Source organism: Fistularia commersonii, chromosome 33 (genome assembly GCF_037954325.1).
Source record: "Fistularia commersonii isolate RoL2024-O1a breed Wild chromosome 33, RoL_Fcom_v1.0, whole genome shotgun sequence".
NCBI lineage: Eukaryota > Metazoa > Chordata > Actinopteri > Syngnathiformes > Fistulariidae > Fistularia > Fistularia commersonii.
This window is the reverse complement of record NC_141316.1, coordinates 2,570,920-2,592,880: the sequence shown is the minus strand read 5'-3', so window position 1 is coordinate 2,592,880 and position 21,961 is coordinate 2,570,920. Positions and strand designations below refer to the sequence as shown.

Genomic DNA, 21,961 nt, shown 5'->3' with positions numbered 1-21,961 from the left:
AAGTTAATGGGAGACCTAAAATTGCAGATAGATGAAAGAGAGAGTGACTTGTTTGTCTCTATATGTTGGCCTGTGGTCAACTGGCTACTGGTCCAAAGTTAACCCTGCCTCTTGCTAGATAATGAATAACAATAATAATAAGTCTTCGATTAATTTGTTGAATGGATAATTGAATGGATGTTGTAAACAGACATCTGCTTTGAATCAGGTTTTTGATTGCGTGGCCTTATCTATGAGCTCTACTGCACTCTGCTGGTTGTTATTAAGCTTTGCAGAATTTCATATCATCAATATTGTATTTTTTGTATACTTGTTTGTTTTTGTGTCAAGAATAAGGGCACTCACAAATTTGATCTGAAGTGAAGTCCGCTACAAACTGTTGGGATAATGTCTGACATCAGATGACAGATTTAATAATCACTGTCCTTCTGCCAGGTTTATTCACATTGTTAGCAGTGCTTAAAATTACATAAATGCCTTAATTATGAATAAAGGAAAATATACTACTTTTGATGATGATTATCATAACTAGATAATTGTTTTCAGGATGTATCAAAGCATGTTTATGTGTGTATTATCTGTATATAAGAGTTAATATGGGGAATAAGCACACCTGACTGTCAAACAACATCATTTGTCAAATCAGAAAAAAACTAAACTAGATTTGTTAAATCAAAACAATAATTGAAATTAAACAAAAACATTACATGAATAACAAACTAGTGGCGTAAAATAGCAGGTAAAAGTAATTTGAATAATAACAAATTGAATTCCAAAAAAGATAAAATGTTTTACAATAAAGGCAGGGGATGAAGTAAAGTGAGTTTGGTTAAATTATTAGGCACAGTCCACAAAGCAGGAAAAAAAGAATATAAATAACAAAACAAAGTGTGTGTTTAGTGATGGTGGTCTCCTTCCCTCTAAACGTTTTATCCTCTGACCCTGCAAACGTTGATTATGATGCACTGCTACCTCCTTGTGGACATTTATGAAAATCACACCTTTCATTCAAAAATGAACAGATGAAGAATGATAGCCCATTGATCAGAACTTTATCATCATGGATAACGCAACAAATTTATGCAATGTAGTTGTTTAATAAAACCAAATTTAATTTCTGAAGCTGAGATTGATAAATTGCTTTGGTAATAAACTTTCTATGTGAGTTTAGAGGAGAAAATGTTCAGAACAATGACTGGGCTATTTCCTATTCTCCACCAAGAAACAGATTGAGTTTGTGCAGAAAAATCATTGTTAATAAATAATTACATTATTTGTCATACTCCATTTTACCCTGAATACATAAACATTAAATTCAGAATAAAAAAAAAATTGAATAAATAAACAGCGTAAGTCAAATAATAAATCAAGTAATTACTTGTATATCTTCCTCCAAAGATGTTAATATGAAAATAAATTAATTTTCATAGTTTAAGCACATACACATCTACTTTGTGTGTGTGGCAGTGGTATGTATGCTAACCACCAATATGCTGCAAATTATAACCCAACCATTATAATTAATTCATCGGCACACCTGCGTCATTCATATTTTCAATGTGCTTATAAATAATTTTTCTTTATTTTTGCATAAATGATCACCATGAAATTACACACATCTGCAAAGTTTGCACTTCCAGTCACACTAAAAACTAAAATATGGGACAAAGTGACTTTAACTGTAGCACTCAGAGCTGCATGCTGTTTTATTTGCGTTGAGTCTTTTAAAATGATTTTTTTTACATTGATTTCATAGACCTCTTATTGTCTCCACAAACATTTTCTATGTGAAAAGCCACTGTCGACAAACTGATATTTTATGTGCTATATATTAATTCAGTAATTCTCTATACCGCTCATCCTGCACTAGGGGTTGGGGGACTTCCCGATTGTCATCGGCCGAGAGATGGAAGCCGACCAGATAGAGATACACAACCATTCACCATCTCAATCATCCATTCAAACCGGGGACCTTCTTTCTGAAGCTGCAGCCACTGCACCGCCACGCCGCCCTAACATAATTTATGATGAAATCTAATTTTTCTGGCTAGTTTTTTTGATATTTTCCTGTTGATTTTTAGCTCAACGTTTGTCAAATCTCTAAGATTTATGGCCGATCCACTCGTTTGCCTTCTATCGAGAAAGCAATAAGATGAAGCTGCATCAAAAACTGCCTTTACAAAGAATTCTTGATGACTTAGCAGGGCAGTCACTGAAGTTTAGTTTATTTTAGTTTAAAAAGATTATTAGGACAGTGTACAATTACGTTAAGCACAGAGGCAGAGGTGTTTTTACCAGATTGTACCTCATAGTTAATTTCCATTTGTAGTCCTGGAAGTCTGGGTGTAGACAGTAAAAGTGATTGAGAATTCAAAAAAAAAAGTAACATAATGTCACAGCTCAACAGTACTCTGTTTATAATCTTGAATTGCCAACCCTTACATCAGTCATTACAGTGGTATAAAACTTTTTTTTTAGTCAAAACAGAATATACAACTAATCAATATCATATTAAATAACGCTTAAAAGATGATGGATCATTCATTTGCTTTCACCTCTTGCTTTTCAAACTGTTACTGCTCCAGATGAAATGATTTTCAGTATGATGGGATGTAAACAAAGATGTCCCCGTCAATCTGTTTGACTGCCATTATCCTCATTAACCTTCTCAAACAAACCTGGGACAATGGGTGCCAGTGGAAACGTGAGTGTGTGTGTGTGTGTGTGTGTGTGTGTGTGTGTGTGTGGGGTTATCCACGGTTCGAGTCCCGATCAAGTTAGGGTCGCTGAGCAACAGCTTCATTAATGCAAACACTGGTTGCCATGGAAACTGGGACACAATCTGGGCCCGCAGTGACGCGGGGACAGTGCGGAGATGGAGGAGGTGGAAGACGCACCTGCGGAGGACCGGAGACTGGATCCCATCCGGGACTCCGTGCTGCGGACCCTGCGGCTCAAACCGGACCGCTGGCAGAGGTGCGTGTCCGGCGAGGACAACCGGCGGGTCCTGCGGGACTTCCTGGACAAGGCGGCACCGGGGACGCTGGTGGTGTCGGTGACCGCGGCCGGGCAGCTGCAGCCCGCAGGACGGGTCACCGGCGGGTCCAAACACAAGGCGGTGTATTTCCTGAAACAAAGGCCTGGTGCAGGGAGGGACCCGGTGCAGGGAGACCCGGTGCAGGGAGACCCGGTGCGGGGAGACCCGGTGCAGGGAGACCTGGTGCAGGGAGACTTGTCCCCCGCCCCGCTGGAGCAGCTCTCCGCCCTGGTTGAGGAGGTAACGGCACCACAAAGGGTTAATAATTACACTGAAGCTCAGTTTGAATGAAATTACTCAACACACTTTTACAACGAGCATGATACTGTTTCTTCAACAAGTGTAAAAGTTTCATCTCAGAATCTGGCTTTTTTTTTTTAGTTTACTACCCAAATGAAAGGTTGCTGATAATAAATAAATGCAAGAAATCACCTGAAAACTTGCTATAATAGTAATGCATAAATAAAATTGGGAAAAACAAGACAAAACAATATATCACTGGATAAGAAAATCAAATAAGTTGATAAATAAATGAATAAATAAAAACACGGGGTTCCTCAAAGTTCATAAGGCATTGTCTTGATAACTTTGAGGAACAGGCATTAAATTGAAATTGAGTGAGTATAAAAAAACTACCTAACAATAACATTCATCAGTTTGAACATTTTATGTACAGCTCCAAAAAATAAATAAAGGGAACACTTAAACAACACAACCTGACTCAAAGTCAATCACACTTCTGTGAAATCAAACTTAGGAAGCAACACTGATTCATTTTCTCGTGTTTTAAGGCCATTACATCAAAGTTGGACCAGCCTGTGGTGTATTTTTCCACTGTCATTTTGAGTGTGACTCCAAATCTAGACCTCCATGTGTTCATAAATTTGATTTCCATTGATCATTTTTGAGTAATTTTTGTTGTCAATACATTCAGCTATGTAAAAAACAAAGTATTTAATATTTCATTCATTCAGATCTAGGATACGTGCTTTTTTGAGCAGTGTATATTGTCTTTGGATTATATTCAACTGAACATCGAGTGAAAGTAATTTGTGTGTTTATATATATATATAGGTGTATGTATGTATGAATTCATTTATGTAAAAGTATATGCATTCCCTATGGGTGCCGGGGGGTTGCATATATGTGCTTTCGCCATTATGTAACCTGATCGGGCCAAGAAAAGGCATCATAAGTCTCAGTCACAACCATCATCGATGTGTCCAAAGTGAACCTTAAGCTTACACTAATCCCCAAAACATGGCCAAACAAAAGGCCAACTGTGAAAACAGGTTCGTAAGGCAGAGTATCTGTTCACCGTGACTCCTGTCATCATGGGGAATGCTGCTTAAAGTTCTGTAATTCAAAGTCGTGATTGATTAATTCATCAAAAGTGTTACCAAGATTAGTGAACACTTGTTTTACTATGTATTTATTATACTATGGGATAGAAGACTATCAGCCAGAATAAAAGGAAAGGGGTGTCACGAACCGCAGGGGCGGACTCGGGCAGGGAACCACACCTCAGAGCAGAATCTGGGTTGAAAGCGCTTTATTTTGCGGAACGGCAGGTAGGGTGTCGCTGGTAAGCCCCTGGCCCCGAGACAGAGTTGCACAGGGCTGGGTCTCACCAGGACGGGTTGCAGGCAGGGTGAAAGCAGGACGGGCCCCAGGCAGGGGGGTGAAGGCAAGAAGGGTCACAGCAGGATCTCAGGAAGGGTCACGGTCCAATGTTACACCAGCCGGGTGGCCGGGTGGCCGGGTGGCCGGGTGGCCGGGTGGCCGGGTGGCCGGGTGGCCGGGTGGCCGGGTGGCCGGGTGGCCGGGTGGCCGGGTGGCCGGGTGGCCGGGTGGCCGGGTGGCCGGGTGGCCGGGTGGCCGGGTGGCCGGGTGGCCGGGTGGCCGGGTGGCTGGGCTCCGCAGTGGTCTATGAGAGCCATAATCCCCCAGCGCCAGGAAGAGCGTGCCGCTGCCCTTTATAGGGATCTTGATTAGCGGCATCTGCTGCAGCTGGCGCTGATTACAAATTGGGATCAGGTGTGATACCCTGACAAGGGGAGACCAGCGATGCTAGAAACAGTTACAATGAAAAAAGACAGGAGGCAGAGCTGGAGGTCACAGAGATGAAGGTGTTGAGGTTTCTTTTGGGGTGACCAGGATGGATAGGATAAGGAATGAGTCTATCAGAGGAACAGCACATGTTAGATGTTTTGGAGAGAAGGTCAGAGAAGTCAGACTCAGATGGTTGGTAAGTACAGAGGAGGGATAGTGAATATTTTGGTAGACGGATTCTGGAATTGGAGCTGCCAGGCAGGAGGTCTCGAGGAAGACCAAGGAGAAGATTTATGGACGCAGTGAGAGAGGATATGAAAGTAGTTGGTGTGAGAGAGGAGGATACAGAGAATAGGGTTAGATGGAAAGTTGATTTGCTGTGGCGACCCCTGATGGGAAAAGCCCAGAGGCGAGGAAAAAGATTTATTTATTTTAAGTGTTAACATTGTTTTGAATTTCTCTAAGAAAAATTTTTTTCATTTGAAACAAATGAAAATCTTCCATTGTATAGAAAGTGACACACAAGAAAAGTGATGCCAGTGCTGTGTCTTTGTTGTCTTTTTTTCAGTGAGCTTGGTTTTGTACTGAATTCTTAATTATTACTTGGAAAAAATGAAATTCATAGTCATATGATACATCTAATAAAAAATATTCATTCTGGTCAGGCCGCGATTTGGAGTAAGTTCTTAATTTTTGCCCCTTGTCTGATTGAGTATGACATCACTGGTTTGGACCTTTGCTGTAAATGCTGCTTTATAAGCAATGATAATATCGGTTATTCTATTGAGAACAAACTAAATGCTCAGCTAGAGGCAAAAATAGAGGCATTGCCTGCAGGCATCATTTCAGTGGATCCTGTGATTCAGTCTCTTCAACAATATGAGGCTAATTAGCAAATAATTACCTTTAACCAATTACCATACAGTGAACCCTCGCCTGCCGGGCCCCCGAGGGCCCGGAGAGGCTGATCTGCAATTCTGGACTGATAATCCATCTGTAACCTATGTGACGGTTCACACAAAGAAAAGGGGATAGATAAATGAACAAATGAATAAATAAAAAAGAAAAAATGGATAGAAAGGAAAGGTTAAGCATCAATAATGTTTCTGCGGAATATATGGAAAAGGTATCCATTACAATGCTTTCAAAAATGTGCTATTGGCTGAATATAGTGTTTTAATTTATATCTATCTTTCTTTACGTGTTTGAATTATACCGGACTGTCGCAGAAATTAGAAAATTGTGATAGAGTTCTTTATCTTATGTAATGCAATTAAAAAAACAAAAATTACTTTTTCATGATATTCTAATATTTTGAGATAGGATTTTTGAGTTTTCTTAAGAAGTAAGCTATAATTAGCAATATTAAAATAATAAAAGGCTTGCAATATTTCAGTCGATTTGTAATGAATCCAGAATGTATGACATTTTTGTTTTTGTAATTGCATTAGAGAAGATAAAGAACTTTATCACAATATTCAAATTTTCTGAGACAGTCCTGTATCACACTATCACATTATTGTAATATATATATATTTTTTTCTGTTTCTGTATACGTTTTTGCCGACGACTTCTATTACTACCTTTCAGGCAATTTTCCTTTTTTATGAAGCATGTATTTCTTTTTTCAACTGCCCAGGTTGTAGCCCCGCTGCTTTCCAACAGCAGAAACCACAGCGAGTGGCCACAGGTGGTGTCTCAGGACATCCTACGGCTCGTACACTCCCTGAAGACCAGCGTGTTCGTGGTTTGTGGCCAAGTCTGCGGCAAGACCCTGCTGCCGCTCCCCGCAGGCTTGGAGAGGGTCGAGCAGGCCGTCTTGGACACAGCCAGGAGGTGAGGACATCTTAACTCTGTGGTAATAACGCTCTTGTCCATCAAAACAACGTCACCTGTGTCACCTGACAGAGGGGAAGCCGGGGACAAAAGCATCGTCCACTCGCTGGAGTCGGCCGTTATCGAGTGGAGCCATCAGATCCGGGCGGCGCTGAGAAAAGATTCCTCCGAGGCTCTGCTGGAAGGCCAGAACCCTACGCCTCAGACGGAGCTGCTCTTCTGGAAGAACAGGTCAGCTGACGCGCCGGCGACATCTGAGAAATTTCGGGTGTCGTGACTGTGTGAAAATAACTTGTCCCCGGAGGACCTCCGAGCTGAATTGTTTTATAAGTTTTCGCTGGCGCAACTAATAATTCGAGTTTGAGACCACCTGGGCTATCAAGTGAGAAATGTAATTTTGTGCCCTTTGTTCTCTTTATGCCTTTGCTGTACTTTTATAGCGGAATTAGATCTTCTGAGACCGGTCGCTGCTTTTACCATGTCTTTTCTCTGCCGTGCAACGAGAAAAAACTTATACCAACATACAACAACTTGGCCCTCAGTGCAAGGAAATAAAAATTGTCAATCACGGTCCTGGTCGGAAAAGCAAAAAGGTTGCTGGTTCGATTCCAATTTGTTTCCTACCGCAGCCTGAAAACATGCAGTAGGTTCATCGGAAACCTTAAACTGCCCAGATTTGTGAATGAGGGTCTCATGAGTACAGCGTAAGGGCTATAGATAGTGAATGATTGAAAGAATGGAAGGATGGATGGATAAATGAATAAATGTACAAGACAATGAATAGTTCCAAGGCCACGTCTCTGCACTTATTATTGTTTACTTGATATAAATGTCTTCATTCATTCATTCATTATCTATACTGCTCATTCTTTACTCGGGGTCAGGATGAAGGGTACCTTTCCCAGCTGCCATTGGGCGAGAGCCAGGTCGCCAGTCGATTACTGAACCACATATCAAGACGTGTTGCACAGCCATTCACCCTCGCATTCACACGTTCACAAATAACTATTCATTTTCTCATTCACACCTCTGGGTAAACTGCAGCGCCGTGCCACCACAGAAAGCACAAAAAATGTGAATATTTGAATTTTTTTTTTTTAATGCAAACATAGAGGAACTCATGCCACGTTCAGTGGAAACTGAATCCTTTCAAATGTCCGCACAGATAACATTTGATTGATTGTGCTGTGGACTGTGTAATCTGTTTTCTGCAGCCTTGTAATCGATTTTTAAAAGATTCTATTCTCTGCTAGAAATTGGATGATTCTTTTCGAATAATATTTTTTACCTCTCGTAGCACTCGCGTCTCAAATCTTGCCCTTCTCCATTTAATTGTCTAATTTGCAGTGACGATCAAAACTCATTATCAAACAAAATTGTATCTCGAGAAATCATTTATTATATTTACTTCACGACAAGCGTTGGACAGAAAAATAAAAACAAACCTACCAAGAGTTTGGTTTCAATTTTTATGAGTCTCATTTGAAATAAGAAATGATATTATCCCTGGCTTCAGAGTGTATAACAAACTTTAGTCAGTTGAGTGTAAGCATATATTGCTATGTAATATTAGAGCATCACATTATGTGTGCATGATGGTCAGTGTCATAACATATGGGAACATATACTAATGTGTTTTAAGACGCTATTCAGGTCATATAAGCAATCATAAACATGTAATTTATCATAGATAAAACAAAACAAAACTAGTCTTTCATTGAAGTAACAAACAGAATGTCATATTGTATGTTCATATGTACATTTATACATACATAGACATATATACAGTATATGTGTGTGTATATATATATATATATATAGCTATATTTATACAGTATATATACAGTATATATAAATGTATGGGGACATTTTTCTCTTTCCTCTTTGATTGATTTTTGTTGTTTTTGTTCTAATATCTGAAATTACTGCATTTGAATATTGAAGAAAAAAAAAATTGTTAAAATCTCAAACATGTTTTTTTTTTTAATTTCTGAGAATTCAGAAGGCAACTTTTGAATAACTAACTACACCTGGTCTAGATATGTAGACCTGCAGTGCATCCACTCCCAGCTACAGTCCTCCAGGATGAAAAAGATCCAAATGGTGCTCGACGCAGTGGAGAGCAGCTATGCTCCAGCTTTCAATAACGTCCTGCGGGATGTCGCCGCAGGTAATGGCGCAACCGTACACACAGCAAAATCATGAGATTTGTGCCACGAAAACTTGCCGTTGATCCCCGCAGTGAAGACGAACGGATCCTCGTGCGCAGTGGGGAACTAAACGCTGTCCTGGCGGCACAGCTTGGCAGACAGTAGTGTCTGCATTTTGCCAACCTTTATCCAAGGTCATTAGATTTGTATTCCATCAACTCCAAAATAATAACAATAATAATAATAACAATGATAATACATTTTACTTGCAGGTGCTTTTCTAAACCCAAGATCACCTTAGACAAAGTTTAAAGAGATTAAAAAGATTTCCAGCAGTTGGAATCCAGAGAGTAGGCAATTTTGAATGGATGAGTTCGGTTGGGAGTTTCTTTACGTTTTCTGTTTTGCTGGAGTTTTTTGGAGTGATTTGCTAGAGACCAAAAACAATGGAGTTGCAGTAATGGTCAAGAGTGGCAGCAGTGTAAGGTACGGAAGGGAGTCCATTGATATTTCATAGATGGATACAGACTCTCACCTTCACGCCTCAACCCCCCTTACACAGCTTTATGAAATAATCACGCGTGCCGAAGGGTGTATTATTGGCATGAGCAGATCAAAATGACGTCAGAGTAATGTTCCTATGACAATGGTGTTCCCATTTATCTTCAGATATTTATGCTTGTCTTATTTCTGTACATGTACTGACCATCAGACCTTGATAACATCTTCTCTCGCCAGCTTTGGAGGAGGCAGAGGACATCTGCACCTACTTGAGGCCCCTGCAGCGCTTCTTCGAGGACATGGAGAATGCGGACTTCTCCGAGGTGCGGGGTCAGATTGGCCCACTCATGCACACCCTGTGCCTGGTGTGGGCCAACTCCAGATACTACAACACTCCGGCGCGACTCATCGTTCTGCTGCAGGAGACCTGCAACCTCCTCATTCAGCAGGTCAGCTGCGGTTACTTTTCTGCGGTCAAGTGGTTCTCCGCCAAGCCTTCCCTCTCTTTGTGGTAAACAATCAATCTTTCGCTCCGGGGGTTGTCATTACTGTGTTGTTGCCGGCTTTGTCAGAACTCACCTGTCAGCAGAGAGTAGGAGGGTGCTATTGTTCTTTTTTTTCTGTTGATGAATCTTTACTGTCTCAGGATGAAACAGCATTCGTCAGGTCTCCGTTCATCACCGAAGACCTTTATTGTTCTTTCCGTCCCATTATATATTCAGCTCCTTTGTATTCGGTATAATGGAATCTAACGGTGTTTTGCCACCAGACATATACAGATCACATCAAACCCTTTTCCGAGAAAACCCGGGCGAACCACTTGGGCTAAAATAACCCGTCTTGGGCCCCAGCTCAGCCCCGGGCCTCCTCTTCTTTTTCCTCTCTTCAGCTACTCAGCCAATCATGCCGGTTTTCTAAGAAGGAGCCGGGACAGGTCAGGTGGGAATAAGCACCATCTATTTCTTTTTTATTTTTTATCTTTTTTTTTTTTTCTTTATTATTCTATACTAACCAGGAGCACTTTGAAAAGCTCATTCTTTTGGAGGGAAGAAAAGAAAAAAAAAAAACAGTTTTTCAAAAAATCTTTTTCAAAATCAGTTTTCTATTTACTCTTGATAAGGCTCAGTCAGGCACGTACACGCGCAAGTATTCATAAGGTGAGTGGTTTGCATGATATATATGTATGTGTGTATATATGTCTCTATACACGTGGAGCCTTTTACTGTATATATCAGTAATATAAGTAATATAAGCATGCATATATTCACAGTATATATACTGTATTTGTTTGTGTGTGTCTATGTATGTTTATGTCTATATATGTGTATATATGTCTCTATGTTTGTCTGTGTTTCTCTGTTGCTCTCTCAATATATATATGTAAATATATATGGGTATATATACTTTATACATACAGTACATATTATACATAGTAAAAATATACATATGTGTGAGTCTGTGTCGTTCTCGCTCTATATATGCATATATAGACATATACACACACATACATACATAGACACACACATATATGTATTGGTTTAACAAAGCGGTTTGGAAGCAGTGCCTGATATTGAACCCATCATTTATATTTCCACATTTTCCCACATCCGCCCATCACGGCACACAAAAGGAAAAATATTGGCTCGGAGCTCAAGCAAGAAATCGAGAAAAACTCAGAAATCAAAGGTCAGCGTTATTAAGATCGACGCCTGCGTTAGACATTAGCGCTTTATGGACGCATACGTTCCCAAATCCCGGTTCTGAGATGATGAGCGTTCGTACGCACATGTAGCTTCATCGGCACGCGTGCAGGAGGAGGATGAGGAAACTGGTGTTTATGAGCAAATGCTGCCGTTAAGACGTTTGAAGCTCGAGGGTGTTTGCGTGCTCGGCGTCTGCATATTCAGGGATGTCACAAGAGGCAGCGGAGACGGTAACCGCCAACTTATTCCCACGTGCTGGGACTATTAGTAAACTCTCTTGCCTGTCTGGTTTTCGATGCCAGGCCCGGGTGTTCCTGGTGCCTGAGGAGCTTCTCAGAGGGGATCTGCCAGAGAGTCTCTCCAAGGTGCAGACTTGCTTGGAGATCCTGCGATTGTTCAAGAGCACCTACGAAGACAGAAGGGCCAGTCTGGGCCAGTACCAGAAGAACAAGAGCTCAGTCAAGCCATGGGACTTTTCTCCACTCTTGATCTTCTCCAGACTCGATCAATTCATTGACAGGGTGAAGACCGTCAAGGTGATTTTCTCACACAATTGTAGAAATCTGTCTGTTTGTTCAGCGATTTTCCACCGTTTCCATGGTCCACCTCCTCGCCTGTGCAGGACGTTTTGCTGGCTGCCGTTGATTTCCTGAAGCTTGAGAAATTGGAGATCGGGGGCATTCGAGGTCGGGCCCTCAGCCACCAGGTTCAACTGCTCCACCAGGAATTTGTGGAAATATTCAAGTTGTTTTCAGAGAAGCCCCGTGACTGCCTGGACCTCGGCAGCAAGGTGAGGAGCGAGGGATCAGAGAAAGTTTTATCTCCAGGGACAATTTCTTTTTCCTTTTTTTGTTTTCTACAATATTGATAGTGATAGTAATACTGTATCTATACTGCAATAGTCCAAAAACATGCAGCAGGTTAATTGGAAAAAATTAGGAAAAATTGCCCCGAATGAGTGAGTGAGTGAGTGTCTGTCTATATATGTGGCCCTACGATTGACGGGCGACCAGTCCAGGGTGCAACCCGCCTCTCGCCTGATGACAGCTGGGATAGGCTCCAGCACCCCCCGCGACCCTGAGTGCAGGATAAGCGGTAGAAGATGAATGGATAGATGTTTTTAAGCATGAATACTTCCCATCATATTCTCTTATTTTGACCTTACGGTCCCAAGTACCACCAGTCAATCTGGTAAAGTGAGTTTTCTACGAAAATTACCTAATTTTTTCGATTCTGTCTAGTGGCTCATCTGACATTTTGAAAAAAAAAAGGCGTCAAAGCAACAGGAAAGCAATTTACTTGACTTGTAAAACCCAGTTGGTGCCTCCATCCGTCCCCCGCCGGATGGCTCTGAGTCAGTGAGATGTGAAAAGCTCTACGTGAGCTCAAACCGCCGCGTGGTGTTTTGGCTGCCGGTGTAACTGCGCTATCTGCCCCGCAGGGGTTCCAGGAAGACGTGGGGGAGTTCAAACTGAAGGTGGATGACGCAGACCGGCGACTGGGATCCCTCTTCCGTCTGGCCTTCGATGATGCTTTCGGACTGGAGCACGCTTTCAAGGTCTCACTTCGTCCCACGAATACGAGGGAACAGGCGCGATGGGGTTTATTTTTCTCACATCCGTTTGCTCCATCCGTAGCTTTTGGAAATGTTCGGGGGCTTGCTGGCTCGCCCGCTGGTGGCCGAAGATGCTTCGGACAGATTCCCTCGCTTGGTGGCCATGTTTGATAAGGAGCTGGACCGCTGCAGACAACTCTTCTGCTCTCATGTGAAGAACGCAGAGGATTGGGGTGAGATGATGGATAGCGCCAAATGGGCAGCGCTAAAGGCCTCTACAGTAGTCTCTTGTATTGTATCTTGAATTTTTAACTCCTATATATCGAATCTTAAATGGCGGATTATTCGCTATACCAGCTTTTCTTGATATACCGTATAAGGCGCGATTAAAATCCTTAAATTTTCTCAAAAATTGCCCGTGGTTGTTATAATCCGGTGCGGCGTATGTGAGAATTCTTGTTGTGCTTACTGACCTCCAACCAATTTTACGTGGTACACAAACATTTGTCAAAATGTTTTTGTGCGACTTTGGTAAGAGACGAAGCCGCTGGAATGATTGTCGGACCGTTTTCACCCGACACGGAGTCGCCGTATTAAAGTCGGCCCTCGGTTGAATAAGGGCTGCAACGTCAGACAACGTTACATAACTAATTATTTAGTGCTTGTTACAACTAACTTTAGGGGTCCATTATTGCTGGTAACGATAAAACAATTGCAACAGTATGTAGTATGATTTCAAACTCAAGGCTAACAGTCATGCAGTAGATGATTGGAAGACAGCAGCCACAAAATAATTCAAAATGAATGCATCAATGGTATGGACGTGAAGGAAGCAAGTAGATAAACTGCACCAAGTGAAGAAGACAAAACACAGTTTTTAAGGGTACATAACAAGATGGCCACAGATAGAAGACAAAATTGAACAGTCGGTTATTGAATTAATGAACGAGTTGAAAAAAGCTCAACGAAACAGTTTTGTTTTGCTCTATGTACCGTATACGTTATCATGTGCCCTATAATGCGGTGCACCTTATGTATAAAAATAGACTCGCTCACTGATATTGTGCCTTACACTGTGGTGCGCTTTATGGTACGGTAAATGCATTTTTAAAAATATTTATTTCAATGATTTTAATGGTAAAATAAGCATTTTCTGTGGTGGTAACCAACCAGAGCGTTGCATTCTATATCCTGGGCTCTGCGACTCAGAAGCATCATTCTCTGCATCTCCTGTGCAAAGCAAACATTCAGCATTTTACCTTGTCTATTTCATGGCAACGTGCGATCGCTACTCATAGTGTTACTCTGCGGTGTTGTGTCTATCTGAACTATATAGGGAATGTTTATTGGAGTATGGAGAAGGGTGATAGGAGTGTGGGGAGTGACATAAAGCTTAGAAATATATATAAATAATAAAATAAAAATATGGTCTCTCCCTTGTGGATATTCGTTTATCGCGTCTGGTTCTGGAACATAACCCCCACAATAAACCAAAGACTACACACACACACACACACTCATTTATGTTCATGGTGTGTAAATAAATAGGTATGACCATTACAAACATCGTCAAACGTCACTGCCTGCATACTTCCCATGGGTGCTTTTTGTTGGTATGGTTGTTAAGCAATACAACCACTGGAAGGCGGTCCAGAGTTCAAAGTTCACTTCCGATCTGAGACACAAGACAAGGCAGGGAGGTAGATGCCGGCGGTCTGTGTCACCATAAAATACATTGTGGATACAGATCTCTTCTCTCTGGTTATACTGATGCCATGTTGTCTTCTGTGCAACTCTGCCCCCGCGACTTTTGGCAGTTCTGCTCTCTGCCGCTCCCTGAAAACATGCTAAATTACATGTATAGGTATTTGTAAAATGTTGAGCATAAATGAGCCCATTCCAGTGTGTTTAAAGTTTGACACCAACCCAAACCCCTACCTGTCATGTGATTTCATGGTAAACATAAAATGAAACAATACCGAATCTATATTAAATTCAGTAAAAGCACATTTAACACTCAAAAGCAGTTGAAATGAAATACCGCTGAACGTCTGTCTCATAAATGAACCAGGCGTCCCTTATCTAATTTCCTCTAGGCTGTTTTTTAATAAATGGATTTCTAACAACAGGTCTAGAAGTCTCAAACACTGAACTTTTTAATAGTGTTTGTATGCAGGCAGTCCCACACACACACACACACACACACACACACACACACGCCAAAGTCGATTGTTGGTCTGAAGCAAAGAGTTGCCGTGTCAGGGGCTGTTACTCTGTTTCCAGATGCGTCCTTAATTTGTGAATTATTAATACTTCCGCTAATTTTATTTATCGTGTATAATTTCGTCTGTCTGCCAGGGGGCTTCACAACCTATGAACCCCGAACTGAGTGAAAAGTAGCGCCCTTTGGAGGAAAGGGGAAAAACAATAATAATAACAATACATTTGCTTGATTTAAGGCTTTAAGTAACTCTGTGATTTGTGAACAGGCAGAATATCCTGATCCCAAATATTTAGTCTTTACCTACCAAATCCTTTTAAAACTATGAAAGTATCAATTGTCAAAAGTACGTTGGAATTATGAAAAGTTGTTGCAAGAATTTTGATTGTAATATATTGTGTGTTTCTGGATAAATGACTCCTGAGGATGAATGTTAATGTGGATGTTACTTTTGAGCTGCATATGCTAAAGGTTAAAGTAGTTTTATCCAGTTTTTTAAGTTAAAATTGATCCCCATTGGAGCAATTCGACTGTTGGGTGAACATGCGTGGACTGTTCGCCTTATGAGATCACTTTTTCTCCAAAAAGCCCCCAAAGCATTCTGGTATGATGAGTTTCCTTCATATCCGATTGTGTTTTTTTTTTTTTTTTTCTTTATAAATAGGACAGATCCGCACAGCTGCGCAACGGTTAGCACTGCTGCCTTGCAGCCAGATGGTCCCTGGTTGGATTCTAACAGGGGACCTTTCTCTGTGGAGTTTGCATGAAGTTTCCCCCCACAGTCTAAAAACATGCAGTAGCATACCTAGATTGCTCAGGCATGTGGATGAGAAAGTTAATGGTTGTAATTCTCTATGTAACAAGTGAATGGTTTTCATGTCTCGGTGTGACAAGTAAATGAAAGAGGGAATAGTCATTCGTCTCCATTTGACATGTGAATGAGAGTAAATGATTGTATGTGTCAACGTGACATGTAAATGAGAGAGTGAATGGTTGTTATTCTTTCTAAAATATGTGAATGAGAGAGTGAAGTGTCGTACACGCTGTATGATGTGTGAATGAGAGAGTGAAGTGTCGTACACTCTGTATCAGCATTTTGGCTCAGGGGCCGCATTGACTTTTGAAATTTGACAGACGGGCCGGATCAGCACAAGGTATGATACATTAAAAAAAAAAAAAAAAACGTCTGACTAATCTGAGATTTGTCTGAACGTTGTCGGACATTTACTTTGAAAATAAAACCAGCTTGGTTTTGAAGGCTCTGACGTTTCACGGACAAATAGTTTTTCCCTTGTAGCTTCACGTCCAACTCATTCATGTGTGTCAGTATGTCCACAGTAAAGGCTAAATCACAAAGCCGATCTGTGTCATTCAGCTCAGGAAAATTCTCAAGTGTTCTCAAGTAGCTCCAAAAAATGAAATAATCTCCTGTTTGAGCTCCCACATTCATCAAGTATGAATTCTGTACCAATCTTTGGTGGGCCGGATGAAAAAGACCAAAAGGCCAGACGTGGCCCGCGGGCCGTAGTTTGCCCACCACTGCTCTATATGATGTGTGAATGAGAGAGCGAAATCCCTCGATTAATCCCTCGTAGGGAAATTCGTTCTCTGCAATGAACCAATCAATAAGCAGTGGGCTGGCGTCCACCAACGCCAGGGGAGCGATTAGGGGTTCGGCGTCCTGCTCAACAACACTTGGACTAACCGGGAATCAAACCAGGAACGGCCGGTTCCAAAAACAATTGCTCTACATCCCGCGCCACGCCGCCCCTGGCGGTGTTTGTATGTCTCAATGTGATATGTGAGTGAGAGTGAACAGTTGTATGTCTCTATATTTGGCCCTGTAATCAACTGGCAACTGCTGAGCCGGGGTGTTGACAGCTTGGACCCCGATAGCATGATAAGCAGTATAGATAATGGTATAAATGAAATGAATTGATATAAATCTGCATGGTTTTAGATGGACAGGAAGGGGATAAAGAACTAGACCCATTGCCTACAAATGATGGGCATATACCGTATTTGAGCGGTGGTACAAAGTGGCATCATATGAAAATAAAAAGAAGTATCAGTGCCAATAGTTTTGTGCTTGAATGCAGTAAAGGTACTTAGTAACTGTCAAGCGGTCAACTGTCGAGCTGACTGAGAGTAAGCAATGATACCTCCTCCTTCAGGTTCTGCTCCGGTGAATAAGAACATGCCGGTGGTAGCGGGGGGGCTAAGGTGGGCCCAGGAGCTGCGGGGATACATCACGACTTCCTTCTCCAAATTCAGACGTTTCTCCTACCCGTGAGTCCATTCTTCCACTCTGGAATAATTATATTTAATCTCATGGAGTCAGCTTCGCTACGCTGAATGAGATTCTTTTTTTAAAGGCATCATAAAAAAGGTATTCAGGAATATTGGCCACAAAAGTTATTGGGTATATGGTTGCGCAGGTTGTAAACACTCCCCTCTGTGCAGGTGCCTGGAGTCTGCAGGAGGAGCCAGGGTCATCCAGAAGTACGAGGAGATGATGCAACTGTTGGACAGGTGCCGCTGTATTTTATCTTCTCTATATTTCATTTTATGTCGTCATGCCCAGATGTATGCAATACTGAATAAAAGAACAGAAAGGAAGATTAAACAGGAAAGGGCTTGGATGTCACCTCGTTGCACTGTAAATATGAAGAAAGCCGAGAACACGAATCAGACGTCGGCGCCGCGTGTGATTTTGTTAGCCGAGCGCGTAACATTTATGAATCCGACCCTGTGGAATGCCACGTCGATGCGCGGCGCCCGGCGTGATTGATGTTCTCATTACCGCCGCGCTGCTCCGCGGATTATTTCACAGAACTCCCATAATCCCACGTGCTCTGTCGCCGCTCGCCGATGCCAAGTGAGAAATAGCCTTTTAGACCGCGTTCAGCATCAAAAGCTGAAATGTAAAGCATGTCGTTTTGGGAGGGAAAATGTTGTTTATTCTAGAATCTGGATGAATTACGGTGGACACGGACAGATCTATGCTTTATAAGAAGTGTCCCCTTCCAAGTACACCGAACACGTCGAACCACTTTTCACTTCACCTTAAAATCTACTCGAAGGTTGGGAGCTTGCTTCAACGGGGGACGCGTATGACTCATGACAGATAAATCAACAATGACTTTTGTTTGTCCTCCCGGAACTGACTTTGTTTTTGAGAACAAGGGCGGATTGCGGGTGATGGGGAAGCTGCCGTCTCTTGGTGTATGTCAGTGAACCCCCGCCCCCCCCCGGCCATTGCTCTCCCACATGCATCAGGTCCACCGAAGCCTATCATTTGTGATGCATGTGAGGAACACCCTGGCTCCGTGCTGCTATATTCATTATTTTGTGTATTGTATTCTCACCGGGGCTGAGAATAGGGTAAAATCCCCGACACAAGCCATAATGGTAATGTAGCCGATGTATTTGTCTCAGTCCTCCAACCCTAATTCCGTTATTTGAGTCTCATCTAAACTAGATTAAAAAGAAGAAAAAAAATAAATTAAAAGGGACCCATTTCAACGGCGGCATATTCAGATGCCTGCAACTGCCAAAGGGACCTGGCCTGCTCTTTCTCACTATTATTCAGTAAACACTTCCGCCTCGCGAGTGAATTACAATTAAATGTCGCGTGTAACATGAACCGCAGTCAATAGGGATCGGTTTGAACCATATCCAAAACATCCAAACTTTGTTAGGATTCAGCGAAGCGGCACACTAGTGACTCCGCAAATGCAACAGGGACCAATGTCAGAGAAAAAAAAATAGAAAAACAACCTTATACATCCAAACAGTCTCTTTTCATTTATATATTCCTTAATTTTTTTACCGTAAAACCCTGGCACATCTGTTACTCCACATGCACAGGCAACCTCAGAGAGATTTCACATGAAAAACAAATAAAACAAATACATTTATGTACAAATAAAATAATTAAAAAAATGAATAAACAGATACAAATATAGTAATAATACATTTATCATTTGCAATCGAACATATTCTCAGTGCACGTCCCTGTGGCAACCTAGTTTAAAATTGCTGCTATTCCAGCAGTCTCAAAATACTGGACAAGACACCCTTTAAGCCTGCATTATTTGTTTGCGGCCACTTGGAGGCAGCACGACAAGGTGTAAGCACTAAATTGACATTTTGTAAACACGGGGACGAACTGCGTTTGCAGAATTCATAAATAGCGAGGAGTAGCCGCATTCATCCGGAGTTGTTTGTCTTGACACGCGGCAACTGCGAGTTCAATATTCACTTTCCATTAAGTCATTTTTTGGGGGGATTTCGGGGGGTGTTCAAAAAGTCTTGATGCTTCAAACCCAGCCCTGACACGCTATTCCCTTACAGCTGTTATGGCTAAGTGCGACATTCATTTTCTTCTAGCTTTGCTTTGGGCTCAACACATTCCTGAGAGAAATTACTCATGACTTTAGCTTGCTTATGCTAAATGTTTTCCTACAGGCTCTCACACTTTGCCTGACTGTTGCGCCTTGACAGGCGCCATCACTTTATCCCGGCTTTTTTTTCGCCTTTTCTTTTTTTTCACCCAAGAGGACTTAAGTCTTCATTTCTGCACAGAAAAGCACTTTACACTCGGCACTTAACCAGAAGCACGAGATAAATGCGGCGGTGTTCTTGAAAATATATCTATTTTAATGAGATGCTATTTGTAAAGGGGCTGTGTCTTGTATCCCGTTTACTCTGACTTGACATCGGACACCTACGAGGTGTGAGGAGTTCGCGCGGTGTATCCTGGAATTATTCCCTCACTGCCGAAAATGAGACAACAGGCTGGATATTGCTTTCTGGACCGCATCTATTATAATGTGTGTATTTTAGCTCAGCTCTAAGATCCGGCCCTATAAATATTTATTAGAGCTGAAGTATCGGTCTATTTATCACTTTGTTTATCCACAGAAAAGTAATTGTTCTCACAGTGATGGATTGTCTTTGTAATTTTCTGGAAAAGGAGCACGGATGTGCTGGCACCCAAATATGACTGCTTTGGTATTTAAAACATTTATGGACAAAGAAAGGTGCTGATTTCCCAGAAAAGAGTATTTCTTAGCATATCATATACATATCACCTGGTACCATGCCTATGCTGTGTAAAGCATTTTGATGGAAAGCTGAACATTTTTATTTTATTGTTCCACGCTTGGTTACAACAGTAGAAATGATGCTTTTTAACTCTCAATTTTTGTTTTATGCATTTTTCAAATTTTATGATTCAGTTTTGAAATGTCTCGACCAGGTGCCCTACCTTGCACCCGTTCCGTTCATGGAGTTGATGGCTCCTGTGTTATGGATGGCGCGCACTTAATGGAACATCCCATAATTAATTTTATTAACGACCCCCCCTGTTTACCCAGAAATTGCACATCAGAAGGGGCCCATTGTGTGCCGTGACAAATCGAGACATTCGACCAGGTAATTTGGGGCGGAAACCGCGGACATTTTTCATTGTCTGAGGTGAACCGCGATGGCGGGTCTAAATCTTAACAAGCCTTGAAATAAAAATAGATAACATAAACGAAAAGGTCCACGTGAGCAATGTGTATGAACGGGTCTCCGGAGAACGAGATACGGATCGATCTTTGCTCACAAGCGCTCATTCTTTACTCTTCAAACACTTAATATCGCTCCTTCGTGTTGCCACCCCTTCACCCGGAGAAATGGGATGATGAACAACACCAGGCCGCAATTTACTCCCATCAGAAATTAGAAGCCTTGTTATGCTATAATAATCATCAGCGCTGCCACAGATGAATGCCACCGTTATTATACATATTCCAGTCAGGACCGGCACAGGCATCCTCGCTCATTACTCCCACAGACAAAATGCTGCGTGATTTATGGCCATGACCGCGGCGTTTGATTGCCTCTGTGTCTGCTGTGCCACTATCAGGAAATGAAGCTCACAGCTGAAATCCAATAAGGAGCACATAGAGCGCGCCGAGGTACTCATCATAATCGTGGCTATTTACAGATTAATATAGCTGTACGGCGCCTTGACATATTGTCTGTTCCCAGCTTCTCGCAGATGAATCAGCGTTTATCCTCATATTACCCCCCCGACAGCTGCAGCCAGCCCCTCCGTTCGCGCCACCTTTCCCCTCCCCTCTTATTGTCTGTCAGAAAACGGACGGACGAGTCATGACTCTCATTCCGCTCACAACCCCGGAGGACCGGGAAAATAGCTCAATCTCACGCCTTTTTTAGCCGCTCCTTGTGCCCGATCGCGTTAATTTGCGTGGCGTGAGCTATTTTCACGCCTCCCCTAGACCTATACATGGGAATATGAAACAGTGTTAAACCCCTGCCGCTAAATTGTTTTTTCTCTGTGATAATAAGCCGACTTTGACGGCGGATTGTTTTTCTCCGGTGTTTGGTATTCCAGATACTCCGCCGGTCTGTACGAGAGGTGGACGGAGACGGTGGGCGAGAGCTCCCGGCGCAATCTCGGCCTGCCATTAATCAGCAGAGACCCGTCCTCCAGACTCATCTCCGTCAACTTCCACTCACAGGTTCCAACATTAGACCGGCATGCCAAAATGTGACAGGGTGTTAGACATGTTACCGCCTACCAGCTCCTTCTAAGTATGAACAGGTTGCGCTTGATGATTATTTGGCTATTTATCAAGCTGCTTTCAGCCGTTTTGAAGTAATTTCCGCTATGTTTGATCAATCTGCCCGTGCCTGCACTTAAACCATGTAAATCCCCAGATAAAGTTGTATGGTCTTTCCTTATAATGAGTTGAGCGAGTATCCCCATATTTCTTTTACAGACAGTAATGTATTCCCCACCAATAAATAAAAATAATGGCCTCATTATTCAGTCTATGGCAACGAATACTTATATTTCTTTATTTTCCCAGTGTGACAGCAGGTGCGAAG

At 42.1% G+C, this 21,961-nt stretch overlaps 1 protein-coding gene across 1 annotated transcript in view; it reads left to right on the top strand.

Annotated features, from left to right (window-relative positions):
- Positions 1 to 2,109: 2,109 nt before the first annotated feature.
- Positions 2,110 to 21,961, top strand: part of dnah9 (dynein, axonemal, heavy chain 9) — a 192,800-nt gene continuing 172,948 nt past the window's right edge. The window contains exons 1-14 of the mRNA XM_086140698.1: positions 2,110 to 2,124; positions 2,906 to 3,143; positions 3,186 to 3,277; positions 6,729 to 6,925; positions 6,998 to 7,156; positions 8,965 to 9,095; positions 9,814 to 10,025; positions 11,582 to 11,815; positions 11,902 to 12,069; positions 12,721 to 12,837; positions 12,917 to 13,067; positions 17,230 to 17,344; positions 17,519 to 17,587; positions 21,465 to 21,591. Coding sequence (XP_085996824.1) covers positions 2,110 to 2,124; positions 2,906 to 3,143; positions 3,186 to 3,277; positions 6,729 to 6,925; positions 6,998 to 7,156; positions 8,965 to 9,095; positions 9,814 to 10,025; positions 11,582 to 11,815; positions 11,902 to 12,069; positions 12,721 to 12,837; positions 12,917 to 13,067; positions 17,230 to 17,344; positions 17,519 to 17,587; positions 21,465 to 21,591 — 2,025 coding nt within the window. The remainder of the gene's footprint in view (positions 2,125 to 2,905; positions 3,144 to 3,185; positions 3,278 to 6,728; positions 6,926 to 6,997; positions 7,157 to 8,964; positions 9,096 to 9,813; positions 10,026 to 11,581; positions 11,816 to 11,901; positions 12,070 to 12,720; positions 12,838 to 12,916; positions 13,068 to 17,229; positions 17,345 to 17,518; positions 17,588 to 21,464; positions 21,592 to 21,961) is intronic.